Source organism: Glossina fuscipes, unplaced genomic scaffold (genome assembly GCF_014805625.2).
Source record: "Glossina fuscipes isolate IAEA_lab_2018 unplaced genomic scaffold, Yale_Gfus_2 27, whole genome shotgun sequence".
Lineage (NCBI taxonomy): Eukaryota > Metazoa > Arthropoda > Insecta > Diptera > Glossinidae > Glossina > Glossina fuscipes.
This window is the reverse complement of record NW_023998422.1, coordinates 6,915,742-6,935,707: the sequence shown is the minus strand read 5'-3', so window position 1 is coordinate 6,935,707 and position 19,966 is coordinate 6,915,742. Positions and strand designations below refer to the sequence as shown.

The window sequence follows — 19,966 nt, the reverse complement described above, 5'->3', positions numbered from 1 at the left end:
CAAGTCCTTCTGGGTTTCGCATACGTCCGCACAGACTTAATATGCCCGTTTACTACAAGTGTATATTTCTTTATAAACATTTATGAGGAATGCCTAAAAACCTTTCAGGAGACACCTGGAATAACGTATATATTATACAAAATAACAGAAAATATTTAGAATAATTTTTCGTGGAAAATTTCTTTTCAATTTTTTATTTTGCTGTGACACGACGAGCAACAAGCAACGACCTGTGAATTATTTTTGAAAAGTTTTGTAGATTTTATAGAGAAACCAAGGAGAAGGAGATGGGGAAACATGTTTAAATTGATTGTGAATTAAACTTAGAAGCTCTTTTTTAACTTTGTATTAATATATACATACGTATATATATGCATTGTCACTACGTCATTCGTTGTATATGTAATTATATTGGTAATGTAAAAAAAAGAAGGTCAGACCTACTAACTATTCCTTCTAAAAATGCGATATCATTTATTTAAATGATTTTTTCGTAAAGATTTCAACACACATAAATAAGTATGTACTAGCGTAGCGTTTTTATCTATCACAAAAAAAATAAATAAATAAATAAAAAAAATCATTTAGTAAATACTATTTAATAAAGAAGAAAGGTTTCCCAACACTGAGTTTCAAACTCTAGGTCTCTGTTTTAGACCGTTTAACGTTGAAAAGTTTAAATGATTTGCTATTCAAGTCTGCTAGATCAACATAGTTAGATTTTAACTTTTACATATTCTCTCTCTCTCTCTCTCTCTTTCTTTTTCTTACTCACTCGTTCGCATAGATACTCTTCCTTATTTTTATTCTCTCTCTATCTATCTCTCTCTCTCTCTGTCGCATTTTACACTTTGCTCTCACTTAAAACCATTCACATACCATTGAACAATTTACTCTCTATTGCTACATCTTTGCACATAAACCTCAATAAATTCTTCATATAACTTATTAACGGCGCATACATACAACACACTTATGCATGAACTGAAAACCACATGTATGTGGTAATACCTTTAAAAAATTGGAAAAAAAAAAAAACTTTTCGAAAGTTTTGGCATTAAAAAAAAAAAGTATGATCGCAACAGCAACGTGATGACGATCTCTCTACTGCTTTTTACGTGACTATGGCTGCGCGCATATAGATATATATATATATGTATATATATATATATGTGTGTGTGTGTATGTGTATTTATGAATACGTATGTGCGAGTTTCTAGTGTTTAAAGTCTGCCTTTCACAAAAAGCTCCAATCACCATCTCTTTACACAACAACAACGAGAACGTTATTGTGGTTGGATAGTGTGATGGTTGATGTCTGGCTGGTTGTTTTGGTCCCTACGTACAGAGCCATGCAAGATATGTCTGTACTGTTACCGCTGTTTCTCTGTATGCCATTTGTCGCGGTTGCTTTTGCCGCCGCTTGCTTTTGCTTTATTCATATATATGTACATATAGAGGTGTTTGTGCATACAAATATGTACGTCTGCATATATGTATTGAGAGATGTGATTGCATTAACACAATAATAATTCGAAAAACGAAAAAAAAAAAAAAAAACTTACGAAATTATGTTGTTTTTTTTTTTTTTGTGAAACTTTTTTAAAAAAGTGGTAATATTTTTTTAACGCTAACTAAAACTAGCAAGAGCCACCAATTACTACCACCAGCTAAAACGAAGCACTACCACTATTACCATTAACTATTTTCCAGTTGTTTATGTACACACATACATACACACATACACACACATATATATATATATATATGTATGGATATATATGTAGCGAATACACTCATATACAATAGTAACAATTTTCTGAAGACTATAGACGAAACAAAGAAACTATTTTATGTTGAATACAGAAAATATAAAAGAAGAAAAATACGTATTGAAATTTTGTGAAATGAAATAATAATAAAGAAATCAAATATTAAAAAAAAAAAAAAAAAAAAAAAAAAAAGAAATACTTCAAGTGAAGGTCGTTATGTGTGAATATGTATTAATATTAAACATTAATATTTTTGAATATGATATGTGATGTACTTTTGTGAAATGTATATCAATCAACTATTTTCTGCAGAAATTTTATTTATAATTTACTTTTACAATAAGACGTAACGACGAAAAACTTTCAGAGAGAATTCAATCTTAAATGGATAAAGCGAAACCGCTCATTTTAATAAGTTTCAGCTTTTTGTAACTTCGATTCACTTAGGGCTTACTCAGTCAGAAGACTCTTGAGAATGACAAAACTCGATTCGGTGCAGCTGGACTTAGTTTTACAAATATAATTCGCTCATATTTTGCTAACTGGCTTTTGTATTACTCCGATCTAATCTTGCGGGAATAACTTGGAATTGAATTTATTGGGATATGAACTCTATCATGGAAAGTATGTATGCAACCTCTCGGTTAGGAGATGGGCCAGACAGGATCTTTAAAATGCAACCCGGCCACACCTCAAACATAATATTTAAAAATTTAGGCGAGCTTAATTTATATAGCAACTCGGTCATAGGTAATCTGGACTAGGTCTCTCGAATATAACTCGCTCACACGGACATAAACTCTCGACAATAAATCGGCCATGACTTATTGAATAGAAACTTGTCCATGCAAAATTTATACATAACCTTCCGGTTAAAACTAACTTATCGTTTAGTTGGGCAGACTCTGGCCTACAACTTGCTCACAACTCACACGTACTATTCAAGTAAAAATTTGGGCATGATTAGCTTGTCTAGCAGCTCGATCATACCTATTTATATACAAACATAGTCCCTCGGGTATGACTCGCTCGGATACAAGTTCGACACAGTCAATGTGCTCGCACGTACTATTCGCCCACAGATTTCTCGCACAGTTTCTCTCGCACACATCTCTATTTGTCCAACTAGGCAATCGAAAAAAACTCTCTGCGGTGTAATTTGCCCATTATTTTCTATATCAAAATCTCACGGAACCATAACTATAACCGATGTTTTATTTTTCAAATTTCACTGCGTTCGTTTCGTATACATTAAATCGACAAATAACTCCTAGCCCGACATTAGAAAAAGTTAGGTTGAGTATCTTTCACAAACCTTACCCACAGAGGGACATAAAAGACATTAAAAATGAATACGTTTGGCTTCCATATTGACTCTACTAACATTCCCCAAATAAGTTGAGAGAGACTGACTTGTCATCTTGTAAAAAAAGTAAAAGTAGATCAAACAATCGGATGTCACAGTGTTATCTGATTAGTGGTAAAGTCTGTGAGCATTGGACTAGACATAAAGAAGGGCTTATTTCACATCATATGCTGCTTTTTAAATTAGACAATGTCCTAAATGTCGATATGGAAAAGTCAAGTTCTGATCTTCAACGAAATTACAAAACTCGATATAGAATATCTAACATTCTTGAGCGTAATGGTGACTATCTCTCATATAAACTATTCAACTTATATGCTGACAGGTTATAGACGTGCATCAATCCTTTTATACCTATTTATTCTACACCACATTCTCTTGACACAAATAGATGTAAGCTTTCTTTAAAATATTCCGTAACCGTAAGGCCAACTGTGTTAGTTCGAATCAAATAAATAAAGTAACCGCATGTTAGCCTCTCCTCTTAAAGGTTCAATACTTTTTAATCGACGTCATAAGTTTGCTTTTTATATTAAAACAAAATACGCGTATAGATGACGATGTGTGATATGTGTGTTCAAGCATGCTCAGGCATGTGCATAAGCATGTGTGCAGACACGACCTACATAAAAGAAATTTGAGTTTTGCTTTTATAATTCACTCACCTCTTTCATTTACAATGTTTTTTTCTGGTATCCAAAATGCAAAAATCTCGAAATTGTTTTTCAAACCGAAGGCACAGAAAAAATTCTTTTGCTTGAAAATTTCTATCAAAATGTTTATTTATTTTATTAACTCTTATTTTTTTATTTTTTTTTGTTTTTCTTGTTTTTTTCTTTTTTTTTTTTTAAATCTTCTCTCACTCTCTCTTTCGTTCTCGGTTTCTTGGAATAGATGCTATTTTTTCTGTTTGTTCATTTATATGTATATAATACTTCTTTGTACTTTTTCCATGCATGTATATAGATGCGTTCGCACACTCTCACTTATATTGCTAATTTACACACATGCACTTGTAAAACAATGTGGATGGATGGTAATGATGATGTTGCATCTTAGCGAGCGCGTTATGATCACACTCGCATTCACTTTAAATGTGTAGAAATTCTTTTTTTTTTTTTTTTATTTCCCCTCTTTGCTTAGCTTAACGACTGCTTACACACTCGTGATGAATATATATATATATATATATATATGTACTGTCTTTACACACTTTACTTACAAAAACTAATATTTTGTTATACTATATATTAATAATATATATTAATGTATGTACGATTGATTCACTACAATTCAATTCACTTTTCTTGAATAATTGTGGCGAAGATTATTGTGAAACACCATTGAATAGCATGAGCACGTATATATATAAAGTCGATAGCAGCAACCAACCAACAACAATAACAACGCGGCAGACAAAACAAATAAAAAAATAAAAATAAAAAAAAAAAACACAAAACTACAACCGCTTTATACTATAAACTGGAAAAAAACAAAAAAAAAAAAAATTAAGATCTATTTAGCAATTAAAAGAACGTAGTAAAAAAAAACAAAAAAAAAAAAGAAGAAAAATCGAAATGAGAAAAGGAAAAATTGTACCAAAAAAAAAGAAAACAAAAAAATCTCTAAATGTACTTTTTCCACAACGACACACTTAAGAGATTTACCGATGTGCTTGCTTAAATATCACTTTTCTTACTGTGCCCAAACTTAAAAGTAAACACATTTCGTGGTCTAAAACAAACTGCATGGAAAACTTTATGCATAGCTTTTATTGTTATTCGCTGGGTGTTTAGTTCATTCAATTCATTATATACGTCTGCGAATATCATCTCTTTTTTTTTTGTTGTTTTTTTCGTTTTAACTGCACAGTTGTACTAAATACGTTTATTTTCTCCGCGCTGCCGTTTCGTCGTCTTCTTCTTCTTCTTCTTTTTCAAGTGATCTTTTCCAATTCAACGAACCAAACATTTCCAATTACTATGTGTACACAGGCACATATACACATATACATACACACACACACACACACACACACACACACACACACGCATGCATGCACAGGCCGCTACAAGCGCGCACGCAAACTTACCCGCTCTCTCCACACCTCTCTTTGTGGAGAATTTTTCTATAATATTTGTTGCAAAACTTTCATAAAAAAAAAAAAAAATCTCTATGTATGCCTTTTATCATCGAACTCTCTCAAAAGCTATTGTTCGGTTTCGCGATCTGCGCGCGATTCGTTAAATTCGTGAAATTACTCTTGAAAAAGTTTACAATTACTCAACTTTAACACTCAAAAGAAAATCGATAGAGAGCTCTTTCCTTCTATCTCTCTCGCGCTCTCTCTCTCTCTCCTTATCTCTCTCTCTCTTCGTTCACTTACTTTTGTGGAGAAAAAAAAGAGAATGAATTTTAAAAAGCTTTCTACGATCTAATGTTAATGTAATGCTGCTTTAGCTGATGTTACTGATGAATCATAAACTTAAACCATTGATACTTCTTGTTTTATACATATATGCATGTAGATATATATATGTGAATTAATTTTTATTTTCTTGTATTGCCCTTATAGGCCAGAGAGTTTTATTAACAGTTGTAGTTGTTGTTGTTGTTTTAATAAGTAAATGAATTTAGTTTATTTGTAAGCGCTCAGCTAGGCCTCAATAAGTGTATTATAAGTGCGTGTGTCTATTTTACTTTTGCTTTGAATGTATGCAAGAGGATTCATCGTATGAGAAATTTCTGCTTTTGTTTTTTTCTTTTTTTTTTTTCATTTATATGTATTGCGAAATTTTTTGTTGCTTTTTGTTTTTGTCTTTTTAACGCATTTCACTTATAAACGTATTTCTTTTAGGGAGAGATTTTTATCTGTCTATGGGTTTTTCGTGTAATCGCTTTTTCGTTATTTTCTTTGCGCTGTTTAAAGTTTTGTAAACCATTCCTTTTATGATTGCTATTGTATTGTTTATTATTATTATTATTATTATATAATTTGTGTGTAGACTGGGGTATATTTATATGTATATATATATATATATATTTATATATATTTGTGTCTAAAGTCTGCATAAATGCTTTAGTTTAATTTCTAAAAGAGGAAAACATAGTTTTTATATACAATTATAGAGAATTTATATAACATTTGAAAAGAAATTAATACGAAACATTATACATTATATGTATGTTCATTGGTAAATATATGTATTCATATGAACCGGTTAAAGTAATATAACGAGCTTTGAATATGTTGCGGAATAACGTCGAACCAAATTTCATATCTATTTATTATATATTCCTAGACACACGATTTCATTTCTCTCCGCAATAAGTTATGTGCAAGTGATAACAATTTCCTTCCATGGGGTTGCTTCACTTTTTTTAAATAAATTTTTCAAGAAATTATAGCACTTGGGAAAAAAAGTGAACTTTTCATTCGGCATTCGGAATCTTTTAAAATATTTTATGTAAAGGTGTTGGAAATGCAAGTTAAGAAGGCTTGCAAATGGATGAATGGCTGTATTTATGCATACGAATTTATTCAATTTATATCTTCTCAGGTGTTCAGTGGCGACGAAACTTTATCCAAAGCTCTCGATGCCCTCTAGCATCGGCGTGGTGTGGGCTGTGTAGTGCTTATGTAGAGATACATCCATAGACAGTATTTTGCAGAGCTTCAAGAGATCGAACCGCCAATTAAGTTCTTTAACAGGATTATGCAACTTTCTCAGCCTTCCCACCCACTTGCCTTGGACAAGCGTTCCCGCAACCTGTCTTCTTCTTTAATTGCGCGTCTTTGGAAGAATCTTCCAATAAAGATCTTTCCGTTTACAATCTTCTCTCACCGTTTTCGTACTCACGCGTACAGAGGGCTGATCGTACACAAATAGGGAAACAAGTGCATACTTTCGTAATGAAATTTCGACTAAGATCCTGTTTCGAGAAGAGAAAGCGTGTACTTTTAATGGATAATTGGTTTTTATTCCGAAAAAGACAAAACAACGGAAAGCAATATAAGCCACATATCAGTCAGAAAGCAGAGACTAATAAGCCAAAGTGTTCGTGTAAAGTGGTGGGCTACGAAATATCATTGAAAACATTTCCTATCTTGGGATGAATAGGGACAAGATATCGCTTGAGCCTAACGTGGATGCCTTAAGCCTTAATGCAACGATCCCCGGTGATAAGCCAACCCTTTAACTACCTGAAGTGAAAGTGAGTCAAGCCCTATCATTTAGTAGGACCCATACAAGACTCCTGAAATGCCGAAGGCTAACCTCCCCAAGAACTGAGCCAATACACTGTTTCGCTTCTGAGAAGCATTTGAATCGTCTGCAGACTGTCCCAGGAAAGCAATATACTAAGAGTTACTATGGAAAATTTTCTACGCAAAAATGTTATTTATGGAAAAAAAAATATAAGTAATAAGTAAAAATACTATAAGTGGGACATGGCCCTCCACGAAATACCCTACATCTCTTTGCTTAGTACAATTATTCATATCAAGACTATTCAAAATTAAAAGTTATATGAAAAAGTGGTCGAAAAAACTGATTCGATGCTAACAGTATTCAATAGTTTGGACGAAAACATGTTCGAGTAACAAACCGTGTCTAAAAATTTCAACGTGTACGTTGAACACAAGAAAACAAGGTAGATAGAAACACAGGCGGACAGATGGACAGACAGACTTAAATCGATACAAAAAGTGATTTTGAATCGGTTGTTATAGACGGGCGATGAATTTACCTCAAGTCCTTCGTAATATATCTTGAGTACCACAAATGGTGTAGGGTATTAAAAAAAATATACATAAGCAGTTATGTAAAAGTTGGTAAGAACCATTAAATCCTCAATCTTGTTTCTATGGCAAAAGTTACAAAAACAAAATGCCTACATTTCCTTTCTATTCAATACTTTTGCAGCACACTAACTTGAACAACAAAAGCAAAGGCAAAAGAGAAAAAGTAAAAGAAAAAGAAAAAATGCATTCGCTGTATGCGAATACATCTTAACGTCACATTGGCTTGATTGTTAATTGTTAATAAAATGTAAATTTCAATATTTTTAATGGTAATTTTATAAAAAGTATGCAAGATAGATACGTATGATTATATGTGCACGTATTCTTTTACTTTGTTTTCACTTATTTTCTTTTATTAAAACTGGCAAGACAAGTTTTGTTGACCTTGAATAAAAGACTAAACCTACACATACGCATACGCATATATACACACACATGCGAGCACACACACACAAATACTCATAGATTTTGCACATATACATTCATATGTACATCGATATCTACATACATTAACATTAACGGAAGAGACTTTCTTTATTATGGCATCAGGTTTGTACTGAACTATAACAAGTGAGAAAGCGACGCATATTAATTTGAAGCCATACCTGAGATATGCTTCATATGGCGACATGTCTTTATCAAAAATACGGAAAAAAGAAAAAAAATTTTTTTTCTTTTATTTTCAAGTTTTTTTTGTCAATTTCAGCAAAAAAAGAAAAAATTCATATTTTTTGTTTATAAAGAACTTTATTTTTATTGTTCATTTATTTATCAATAATAAAATACCATCTAGGTAAGTTTACGGAATATAAAATTGAAAAGAGAAATAAAAAAACCACTGAATAAATTTAATAAAAAAAAAAAAAGTACCATAGGGACGAGTTTCTTCTTTTTTATTTTTGTAATACCCAATTACATGACTTCTACGTTCTACAGTTGTGCATGCATGCCTATGCACACGCGCGCGCTCTTCATTACGTTAATCCTCGTTCCGCTTCTAATAAAAGGAAGCCGACTACGGTAAGCTGAAGAAGCAGAAGGTGTGCTTTCTGGTCCATTTCTTCAAAAACTCGGGAAGAAAAATGTTTCGTAGTGAGTTGGCTTACAATTCGACGAGTATACAGCCACGGACTCATGGATAGCACAAATGTAAACCCATACTTTAATAAATTACACAAATCTCTTTTTTTGTAAATAGCCATAAATGGACTTCTCAATCATTTATTGCACATAACATAATGTGAAACCAATTAACAGAACATAAAAGTGATAGTTTAATAAATGCAAACATAAAAATAACAATTCAATTAACTGATAAAATGAAAAATATATGATATAAAAACAAACAAATAAGTTTTTTCTTGTAACATAGTATAGAGTCCAAGTGCCAGGAAAGTCATGAATTAAAATTAAGCCGAAATGAGCGCTGACGAGGTCAAAACTTTGGGCTTTTTATATCGTCCGCAATTTTTTTATACCGATTTAAGCTTGTCTCTCCGTCTGTCCGTTTGTCTTATGTCTGCCCCTTTCTGTTAAGTTCGAAATTTTCGAGGTATTTTGACGAAATTGGTGACACTGACGCGCACTATTCACAAAATTCCTGGGTTTGGGCCACTTTTCACCTACTCCCCTCATAACGAGAAAAACCGTGTAATTTTTAGAATTTCGGCATTCTCAGTTGGTGTGAAAATTTTGGATCGGATAGGTCAATTTTTTGAACCCCATGTTATATCCGATGGAAACGGATTTTTAAAATGGCATAAAAGGCTAATTTTTAATACTTCTTGATGAAAATTCATTTATAATAATAATTTGGCATAGAATGTAACTGTACCGAATTTGAAGTACGTAGCTCTATGATTTGGACTCCAACCCTCGTAAGGATTCTAATGCAAAAATAGTCTATGAATGCCGAAAAATTCTAAAGGAGAATTTGCATCACCTGAACGCACCATATATTAGGTTGGGGAAAAGAAATCCATTATTTTTTCGGTAGATGGCTGCACTGATAGATTGCTCGTAAAGTATCGATCAAACAATTTCATATTTAAGCTCGCTGGAAAGATGACATTTCGCAGTAAAAAAAATTCTTTCGCTGTTTTTTGTTTGGTGCATTCAGTTGTGAGTTACAGCGTGTTAAAAATGGAAGTGAACATTTTACAGTTTTTCTTTGACAAAGGCGAAAATGCAAGCCAGGCGGCTAAAATTGTGAATGGTGTTTATGGTTCCGATACTGTAACAGCCAATTATGTGCAATTTTGGTTTCGTAGATTCCGTTCAGGAATTTTTGATGTTAAAGATGCACCTCGAACAGGTAGGCCGGTCGTCGAAAATGTCGATAAAATCGGAGAAATGATCGAAGTTGACCGGCATGTTAGCAATCGTAACATCGCCCAGGAGCTAAAAATCGACCATAAAACAGTTTTAAACCATTTACACAAAGCTGGATTCAAAAAGAAGCTCGATGTTTGGGTGCCACACCAATTAACAGAAAAAAACGTGATGGATCGAATTTCCATCCGCGAAGCCTTGGCCAAACGGAATGAGATAGACCCATTTCTTAAACGGATGGTGACTGGAGATGAGAAATGGATCACTTACGATAACCCTGTGCGAAAACGATCGTGGTCAAACAGCGGTGAAGCACCTCAAACGGCCAGGAAGGTTTTGCTATGCATTTGGTGGGACTGAAAGGGGATTATTTATTATGAGTTGCTTCCATATAGCCAAACGGTAAATTCTGATCTCTACTGTCAACAACTGGACCGTTTGAAGATAGCGATTGACCAGTAATGGCCAGAATTGGCCAACAGGAGAGGTGTCGTGTTCCACCAGGACAACGCTAGACCACACACATCTACAGTGACTCGCCAGAAACTTCGGGAGCTTGGTTGGGAAGTTTTAATGCATCCGCCATACAGTCCGGACTTGGCACCAAGCGATCTTTTTCTTGCATTGCAAAATTTCTTTAATGATAAAAAATTGGAATCTAGGGAGGATTGTGAAAATCGACTACTAGAGTTTCTTGCAAATAGAGACCAGGACTTCTATGGGAGAGGCATTTTGAATGGTTACCTTTAAAATGGCAACAAATCATACAACAAAACGGTGCATATTTGACCCAAATCGGACAATCCGAAGCATGTTAAATAAAGTCCTGAAGCTCATATAAAAATAATGGATTTCTTTTTCCCCAAACTAATATATAGAGATTCTTACGCAAGCAAGCCATTCTATGGCGACAAAGGCGAACTTTTGGTTTGTTATGATGAAAGCAACTGGAAAATGATAAGTTCTTTGTCAAATAAATTGAGTTTATTCAATTTGGTCCACATTCTTTAACGGATTGGCTAATCTCCAATACATGGTGAAGTTACGCTTCTTCATAAAAATAATGAATGATTTTTGGTGTATTATTAAGAAAATGAATGACTGACTGCATCAAGCGAATTGGTGTGATTAGGTTAGGTAATGGTCGCCCTTGCGCGACTATAGGATTTATACTAGTTTTTTTTTTTACAACCGGTTAAAACGGGTAGCGTGTAGAACGGGAGAAAAGTACATTTAATGATGAATTTAATTACCTTAAGTATTTAAGATCATCAAGACTTGTTTTTTGTCAACATTGTAAGTCTATGGAACTCGCTACCACATAGTGTTAACGCTATTGTCAATGCGAATCGGTTTTTGAACAGCAACAGGATTTTCTATAATTCTGAATATGTCTAGTAATTAAGTAATTGATGTTTAATTTTTTTTCTATTCATACATTCATAAATTTTTTTTAATATTTGTTTGTGCCGAACGAGACTTCATAGCCGTATTAGTATTAAGCTTTTCTTTAATCATAATTAATCTCAATTAATAAGCGATTGATTTGTATTAATTAATTAATCATTAATTATTGATTAATAAACTTTAGCTTAATTATATAATTAAAGAGGTTTAATACTTTTTCTAAATACAGACAAATAAAAAACGCTATAGAGGGTCACGGTCCACCATCAAGAACTCTACACCGCCTCACAATTATTTATAAGTCAACTTTTCAAAATAAGGCATTATATGAGAAGTGGCCCGATCCGAACCGTCTTCAATAGTGATTGTTCTTGCGTCAAAGTATGTCAGTGCGTCAAATCTCCTCAAAATATCACAAAAATTACGGCCTACGGTTGGAATATAAGAAAATAAGATGGACAAACGGACAGACTAGCGTGGAAAATATAAGAAACTGATTCTGAATCGGCCGATATAGCAAAAAGTGGATAGATCTCATGTTGTTCTGGTTGCTGCATACATCCGCATAAAGTTTTGTTAAATGCTATAGCGGGACAGAAAGCCTTAGCCAACCGCAATACTTATATCAAACCTACGGCTCCATTACCGAAAATATTTCTCGCAAAATTTAAGTGAAATTCATGTTAACCTTCTGGAGAAACTGCTAAGTGAATTTACCTAAGTAGGCACGTGATCTTGGATGCGTGGAAGCACGTATCTAAGTAATGCTTAGCTTATTCGGCGCCTAAGAATGAAGAAATCTTTTCTGGTTACATTGAATATCCGCAGACGTATACCGATCGGTAAAGTATGGCGACATACATCTCTGGAAACAAGTAATGTGATGCGATGATAAAAAAAAACTGAAGAGCTGGACAAGGTGACATAATGTTCGAGCACGGTTCAAAAGTTCAAACGTACAACGAAAGTCGCTGGCGACTTAGGGAGAACATTCCAACAGTTTGTGATACTTACTGCCGGCATGGAGAGTAGAGCTCTCATTAGAAGAACGGAAAGTAAAAAGAGAATGTTTTTTACTACTTGGACGTCTTAAAAGGTACAACACAAGAGTGCACTTTGGATTCCATGTGCGTTTTGTCAGTGCAAAGCATTCGCAAGAAATGATTTGTGGTTTTCGTAAGGAACTGTAAAAGTTTCCGAATGGTCAGCACAAAGTCCTCGTCATCTTAGGTACGTGAGGAATCTCGTGAAAGTAAAACTTGGTCAGAAGGTATTACAAAAATTTGGTATCGAAGGGGATATGTCAGAAGCCAATCAAAACAATGCCTGTAAATCTCAAGTGCAGTAATATGAAGTTCAGATAATTTGAAAAGGATTAACGGAAAAGAAACAGAGAGAACATTTTTTCAGACATAAGTATTTTGTGCTATATTTGTGTCCGAAAAAATTTTTATACTTTTGCGTCTGTATTTAGTTTATACATATTTCTTGCGTCAATTAGTCAAAAATTCATAAATTTTCCCATAATCACACCCTACACCACTTGTGGTACAAGAAAATATTGAGTTAGTGTGGGTGTATGCAATACGCAGAAAGATTTAACAAAAGGCTCGCTTTTATTATATTCGCTTCAGAATCACTTTCTGCGTAGATCTAAGTTGGTCCGTCTCTCTGTCTGCTCATCTTGTGTTCTTGTGTCCAACCTATAGGCCGAAATTTTTGAGATATTTTGATCAAATTCGCTACATTGATATATTTTGGCCCAAAGGCGAACACTATTGAAATGCCTCAGATCGAAGCCATTTCTCATCCATTTCCCATAAAATATTTTATTTTGAAAAGTAATTATATGAATGAATGTATTCGACACAGTGTCTCGAAAACTGTAAAGCTCGGGCTGTAAATTGAACACAAGGAAAGAAGATGGGCAGATGGACGGATGGATGGAAGGATGGACAAGCTTTGATCATTTCAAAAAGCGACTGTTAATCTATCAGTTCAATAAAAGGTCCTCACCCAATGAACATATCCTTATGCCACAGGTAGAGTAAAGTGCATAAAAAATGGCGCTCCTCATGAAAGGTCCTTTGCAAATTCGCCATCGGAGTTGTCAATAAACTATCACCTGCATTACTAGCACCCGCAAAAACCCATTTGATAGTTGATAGAACGCGACCAAATATAAAAATTCTTCTTCGTGATTTTCGATCCATCCATGAAGGCAAACACACAGTTTCCAGTTTATTTAGATTAAGGAAAATTTTTATTTAATAAATTTTCTAACAAAGTATAATAACAATATTCCATCTAATAATCGTGAAGAGCTTGAAAACGGGCCAATTGCTTTTTGCTTAGATTATATGGATATTTAAGGCCAGTAGGTACAAAAATGTCGCCACGAATATGCCTGGAAAATAAAACTTACAAGTGTTTCGATATGTTGAGTTGAGTTGCAATGCTCACCTATAGCCTGATTCTTTATAACCGATTGTAAAATATTTGGGTAAATTCTGGGCAGGATTAACGGTTGCACACCAACGTGGCGGGTTTTGCAAAGCATAAAATGGATGATCGAAAGCATTGATATATATTTGTACGCATAAACCGTGACTGCTGTATAGTGATTGAGTTAAAGTCGCCAGTTGTGAATAACCGCATTGACCCAAACGTATATTCTGATGGCAATCATAAAATCGAGTACCCTTGCCTATGCTCGAGTAATAGCATTGAACATTGTCGGCAGCATCCTTATGATTATGATCAGTAAAAAAATCGAAACCCGGCCCAGCCATATCACAAACTTTTTTTTTTTAATAATAAAGTAAATAATAAAAGTTAAGAAGGGCTTGCGTGCGAGGAAATGTAAAAAAATAGGAAATTTTAGAACCTACTGTCAATTTTTTTAAATTTATATTTCGGTGGCAGGCGACGTCCTATGGTTGAAACAATATGGCCGCCATAACTGAAGCCGAAGAGAAAACTTTGTCGTGGATTGAGACCCTTATGAATCAAAGATAAAATCTCTTTATAGAGAACTTCGGTTATGATATCGAAATTACGCCATAATTTTAAATAAGTCTCTTCGGCCCAATAACCGTAATCTATGCATATAATACAACCACCTCTATGGTATGTAAGACCTATGCTAATATATAAAGACCATTAGCAAAAAAAAAAATAAATAAATAAATAAAATGAAGAAAAAAACAATGATAACTTTTGCTAAATATAACTAACTCACGCTCTCTCAACTTAATGACCCAGTTAGTGTTACAACTTTCCATCCAGCCATGAAAAATCATTGAGATCTTTTCATTTGAGCATTTCGTTATATCCACAGATTTATGTTCCTCCGCACTAGAGCTTTTAAATAGCATTTTGCCATTTCTAGACATAAACAACAAGAACAAGAAGAAAAAATATTTTTATTTATTTATTTATTTTTTTTTTAATTTACATATATATATATATATATATATATATATCTACTGCGTTAATGTGTTTGTGTGTTTGTGTATGTATATATATATATATATATATATACACGGAGACGTATATAATTGCTTTTAGGTGTAGTGTCTTTTTTTTTTTTTTTTTTTTTTTTTTTTTTTTTTTTTTTTTTTTTTTGGTTATTTTCTTTATACCCACTTGTAGTAAATGAATTGTATGGTGTTTTCTATACTGCGCTTGTTCGGATTTTCCCATTTTATAAGCGGCAACTTTTTTATACTTTTCGAAAATTGCATAAACTTTGCCGAAGAGAGTACGTCTAATGTTAATTTGCTATTGCTTGTGCTGCTTATGCTTGTGCGGTTACTATTCAAGCCAGTATCGGTAACGTTACCAAATTTCAACTCACACACGATAGGCTCGATATAAGAAGAACCGCATAGCAGCAATGGAAAACCATAGAAAATGTACTTTAAAAATAAATGTGTATTACGGCGTTGATTCCCCATAATTGATCTCTGCATAGTTGTTGGTTTATTTGTTTAACTTACGATTAACATACGATTGCTACGCTTAATGCTTAACTATTTAGAAAAGTATTTCAAAATCAACTGATAAATTTTGAAAGAAAAACATCGCTTGAAAACAATCAAATAAAGTGAAAGGAGTGAAAGTACGGTATCATGTTATGGTAATCTTTCAAAAGACAAAAGTGAGAAAATTCGAATCACTTTCGATCGCCCAAACATGCATATCGATTCGTTTAACTCGCAAACTTTTTAAAACTAAATTAATTAGGGAGAGAGAGAAAGAGAGAGAGAGAGAGAGAGAGAGAAAGAGAAAGAGGCCTGAATATTGAATTATCTAATTTTTTGAAAATTAATATTTACACATTTAAAAGGGAAAGCAAATAATGTGGAAAGAGGGAAAGCAAAGAGATGTGGTCATCGCCATCGATCAAATATTCGAAATATATCCATCAACTCAAAGCAATGTTTACCAATTTTAAAATGGTTTATTATTGGGGGGCGACAGCCTTCGACACTTGGTCGCCAATGTATCAAATGACAATATTCTGTCGTCGACTAGACGACCGACATGCACATGCATGATACAGACCGACGGAGGCGCATGCCTACTATAAGCCTTATGATGATCATATGTGCTCTTCTTATGACTATACATAAAATCGGGGACCATGTAGTACTTTTGTCTAAAATCAACAAAAAATAGTTCATTTTGTATCATCAAGTTAACTTCAGCAGAAACCGGAGATTTCATTTAGTTAGAGGCAGTTGCGAGCAAACGTGGTTTGCGATTGCGTACACTTGACCAGAGACAGCGCAATTTGCCGCATATTGTTGTCCTTATTGGAAGGACACCTATCTTATTCGTTCATATAGCTATTGTTTGCACCATTTCTCCTGGCGTGACGACTGCAACCCTACGCTTATCACCAAACAGCAGCCACAATAACTTATCTACACTCCCGAGAATATTACTGTTTACTGTTTATTGCAGGGGGATCGCACCTTGTTAATATCGGCCATGAATTGCCTTGGTTAGCGTGGGCATAATTGTGGCTAGAACAGTCCAACTTATTTAAAAGACGAGTTACGAGGGTCGACAAGTGTGTTTTGTAACCGCAGCAAGGACGAACGGAGGAAGACGAATATGATTAAATCGATTTCAAACCTTTTTTAAACGAAAAGCTATGTACGAAAAGAGGAACGTAGTCTTCTCTCATGCACAAAGAAATCTTTAGTTCCATTATTGTAATAGAAAAAAAAAACGAATTTTTTTCTTATACCCTAAAGCGCATGTGATGCGGATTGTGTTAAGTCTACGCGGATTGTTTTCTTGGTCAGGAAGCTCAGAAAGAACTCTAGTTAGAGGAAACAAGAACAGTGAAGTGGTGTTAGTATATTTGCGATTTGAAAGCAGAATCGTCAAGAGCGACAATTAGTTTCACAAGCGGGCAGTATCGTGAAAGAACGAGAAATCGTAGTACTTAGACGATTTACGCTACGCCCGCGAACGAGGATGAGTGCTAAGTAAAATAATTTTTCATTTCTGTTTACATTATCTTTCTCACTAAGCTAGGTTTGCAGAAGTCGCTGACAAAAAAGTAATATCATCTGCTGATGTTTGCGAGGGACCTCGCTCTCTGGTATCAGAAAATCATGTAAACTATTTGTAAATATCGCGACTCTATTCTCATTTAGTTAGAGTATTACGACCTCCGTGGATCTATTTTGGAACTCGGCAAGCTTGACGCAAAGCTTAATCTAGTTTGAGGCAAAAAAGTATTAAAAAGTTATCATACGGATAAGAGAGTATTTTACGGAAAGCAACCGCCTTTGTGACTAGACTTGCAATTACCTCGGATTCCAAATCCAATGATTTTTTTGCCATATACCATACCTTCTTGATAGATAGTTCAAATGTACCGAGCCAACTGACAATTAAATCTATATATATGCTAAGTACTTGTTAAGTCCTACACGACTTGGGGTCCAACAGTATATTAAGTTGGTGCGGATGAAGAACATGATATAAACCCTTAGACCTTTATTGTTATGTATGTAGAAAATGGATCAAGAAAATGATTCTGAATCGATTCAAGCTTGCCTGTCCATACTGCTTTCTAGTATTCAATAGGCGGTGATTTTTGAAATATTTTGATGAAATTTTGTTATACCGATAGGTTTTGGGCTAACGGCGAACGCGTTCGGATCGGACTATCTTTTTCAAGCACTTCCCATATACATCTTTATTTTGAGGAGTCGTTATGTAATATACTGTAACGTTGGTGTTATTGTGTGCTATTTAATAGTGGGCCTAGTCTCGCTTCTTTTATTCACTTTTACATTTCTTTTATTAGATTTAATAATAATTTGACAATAAATAAATAGATTTAAGAATTTATTTAGTTCTTAACTTTAGTGCTTAGAATTAAATCTTTTTGTAGTTAAGCCGAACTATTATTTCAAAGCTGACGATGAGACAAATAAACAACATTGTCATTGAACAATTTTCCATTATAAGTAAGTGTGTTAGTGTCTCTTAATATTTTACGCGCATATAAGCGCACAAAGTAAGTTTGTCGTTAAGCTTCATAAAGTAAAGGCAACAACAGTTTCGTTTCGTTTCGTTTCGTTATGCTAAAGTGAAGGTGGTAAAAACGAAAATTGAAAAAAAAAAAAAAAAAAAAAAAAACAAACTTGTTTTCTTTTATTGATGTTGTTATTGTTGCATATATTTCATCAAATCAGAAAAGAGAAAAACATTATAATAATAAAAAAAAAAAAAAAAAAAAAAACAAGAGCTTAACTGATATTCGGAAATAACACATATCTGAATATGGCAAAGGCCATAAAATCAACAAAATGCACATTTCACAGAAATTTCAATTTTATACAAACAAACTGACGCAGAAATTAATATCTATGTAGCCAGCTATGGATAGCGGATAGGTGTATGTGTGCATGACTGTGTTGGAGAATGTGAAGGTTTTTTTTTGCTTTTTTTTTTTTTTTTGTTAATTTTTTTTTTCGCTCATTTACTTGGTTTGGAGTCAGTCGTTTAAATGCCACACTGTTGATTTCTATTAGAAATGCGGTTAGTGTTATTGCTGTGGCTGTTATTGTTGTTGTATATTATGTTGCTGTTGTTGCTGTTGTTGATATATATCTTTTTTATGTGTGTGAAGAGAGAGTCTTTTTTTTCTCAAGAATAACTGTTATAACCAGCATAGCATTCACACACAAAATCCTCTGTTTTTCTTTACTATGTATGCATTAATGTATACTTACCACGGTTATGAATCTCTCTGCCACTGCTGTCGCTCTGATTGTTGGTTGGTTGTTGCGAGTTTATTACCTAATCACATTAAAAGGCAAAAGCTTTTCTTGGTATTATTAAGAAAAAAAAAAACCTTGAGAAAAAATTGACTCTTTTTTTTTTTTTGCTTTAAAAAAAAAAAATAAATAATTTTTTTTTCTTCATGCCCATCTCTTGGCTAAGAAAATGTATTAAATTTATTAGGTCATTTGTGACCGTTCCATGTGAAAGTTTTAAACAACTGATATATTTTTATATATCTTAATTAGATCGAAACTTGAGTAAGTTATCATATATTTACGCCCATAACCAGTGATTCTCAAAAAATTGAGAGCTCTAGACGAACTCTACTAGGACTGGAGAAAATCTTAAAATTGCTACGAAGCTACGACACCTCTCGCTTAATTAAATAGCATACCCATGCATAGGTAAATTATAATCTAAAAAGTAATGAGCCTTTTTAGGAAATCAAGCTTATCAAGGGTATTTACTATCCTCTAATATATAACACTACTACTATTATCGAGACGTATATTTTTTACTTTTCATTATTTAATAAATCCAGAATGTAAATATTAAGTATTTTCCGTACTGTACGTAGTGGATATCGAAATCAGTCTAAAGTGATTGCAGTTTTATAAATTGTTTACCTTCTCTTACTTACGTTTGCGTTGGGTCAGTCGCTTTTTTTATATGTTTTTTTTTTTTTTTTCTTTTTAAATGGATAGACGGATGAACAGTTACTTTTGTTCATAGTGGCCAAGTATATAAATATATGCATTAACTATATCGTATTTATTAGCTCGCACTAAAACTTCATTCGTTAGTATTTGAAGTCTTTATACTGTTCTTTATTAAATAAATGTATGTATGTATGTATGTATGTATGTATGCACATATGTTAGTAGGTACGTATGTATTTATGTATGTATGTATTTCAACATATATAAGAATAAAACCTTTACTAATTTTGTCGTGCCGCTGGTAGCATTA

The 19,966-nt window shown here is 33.5% G+C and overlaps 2 protein-coding genes across 3 annotated transcripts in view; both read right to left on the bottom strand.

The window, feature by feature from the left end:
• The window catches only part of LOC119636036 (transcription factor Ken), an 11,765-nt gene extending 7,920 nt beyond the window's left edge, over positions 1 to 3,845 (bottom strand). The window contains exon 1 of the mRNA XM_038031115.1: positions 3,804 to 3,845. Within this exon, the coding sequence (XP_037887043.1) occupies positions 3,804 to 3,812 (9 nt within the window). The 5' untranslated portion in view covers positions 3,813 to 3,845. The remainder of the gene's footprint in view (positions 1 to 3,803) is intronic.
• Positions 3,846 to 13,986: 10,141 nt separating this feature from the next.
• LOC119636043 lies at positions 13,987 to 15,739 on the bottom strand. 2 transcript variants are annotated; one of them, XM_038031121.1, is made up of 5 exons: positions 15,329 to 15,739; positions 14,922 to 15,067; positions 14,572 to 14,820; positions 14,144 to 14,480; positions 13,987 to 14,087 (listed from the first exon to the last, which is right to left on the bottom strand). In XM_038031121.1, the coding sequence occupies exons 1-5, from the start codon at positions 15,652 to 15,654 to the stop codon at positions 13,988 to 13,990; spliced, it is 1,158 nt and encodes a 385-aa protein (XP_037887049.1). In that variant the 5' UTR covers positions 15,655 to 15,739; the 3' UTR covers position 13,987. The 2 variants fall into 2 exon arrangements, with proteins under 2 accessions (XP_037887049.1, XP_037887050.1); XM_038031122.1 differs by having other exon boundaries at positions 14,084 to 14,480; positions 14,572 to 14,825; positions 14,918 to 15,067.
• Positions 15,740 to 19,966: the final 4,227 nt, after the last annotated feature.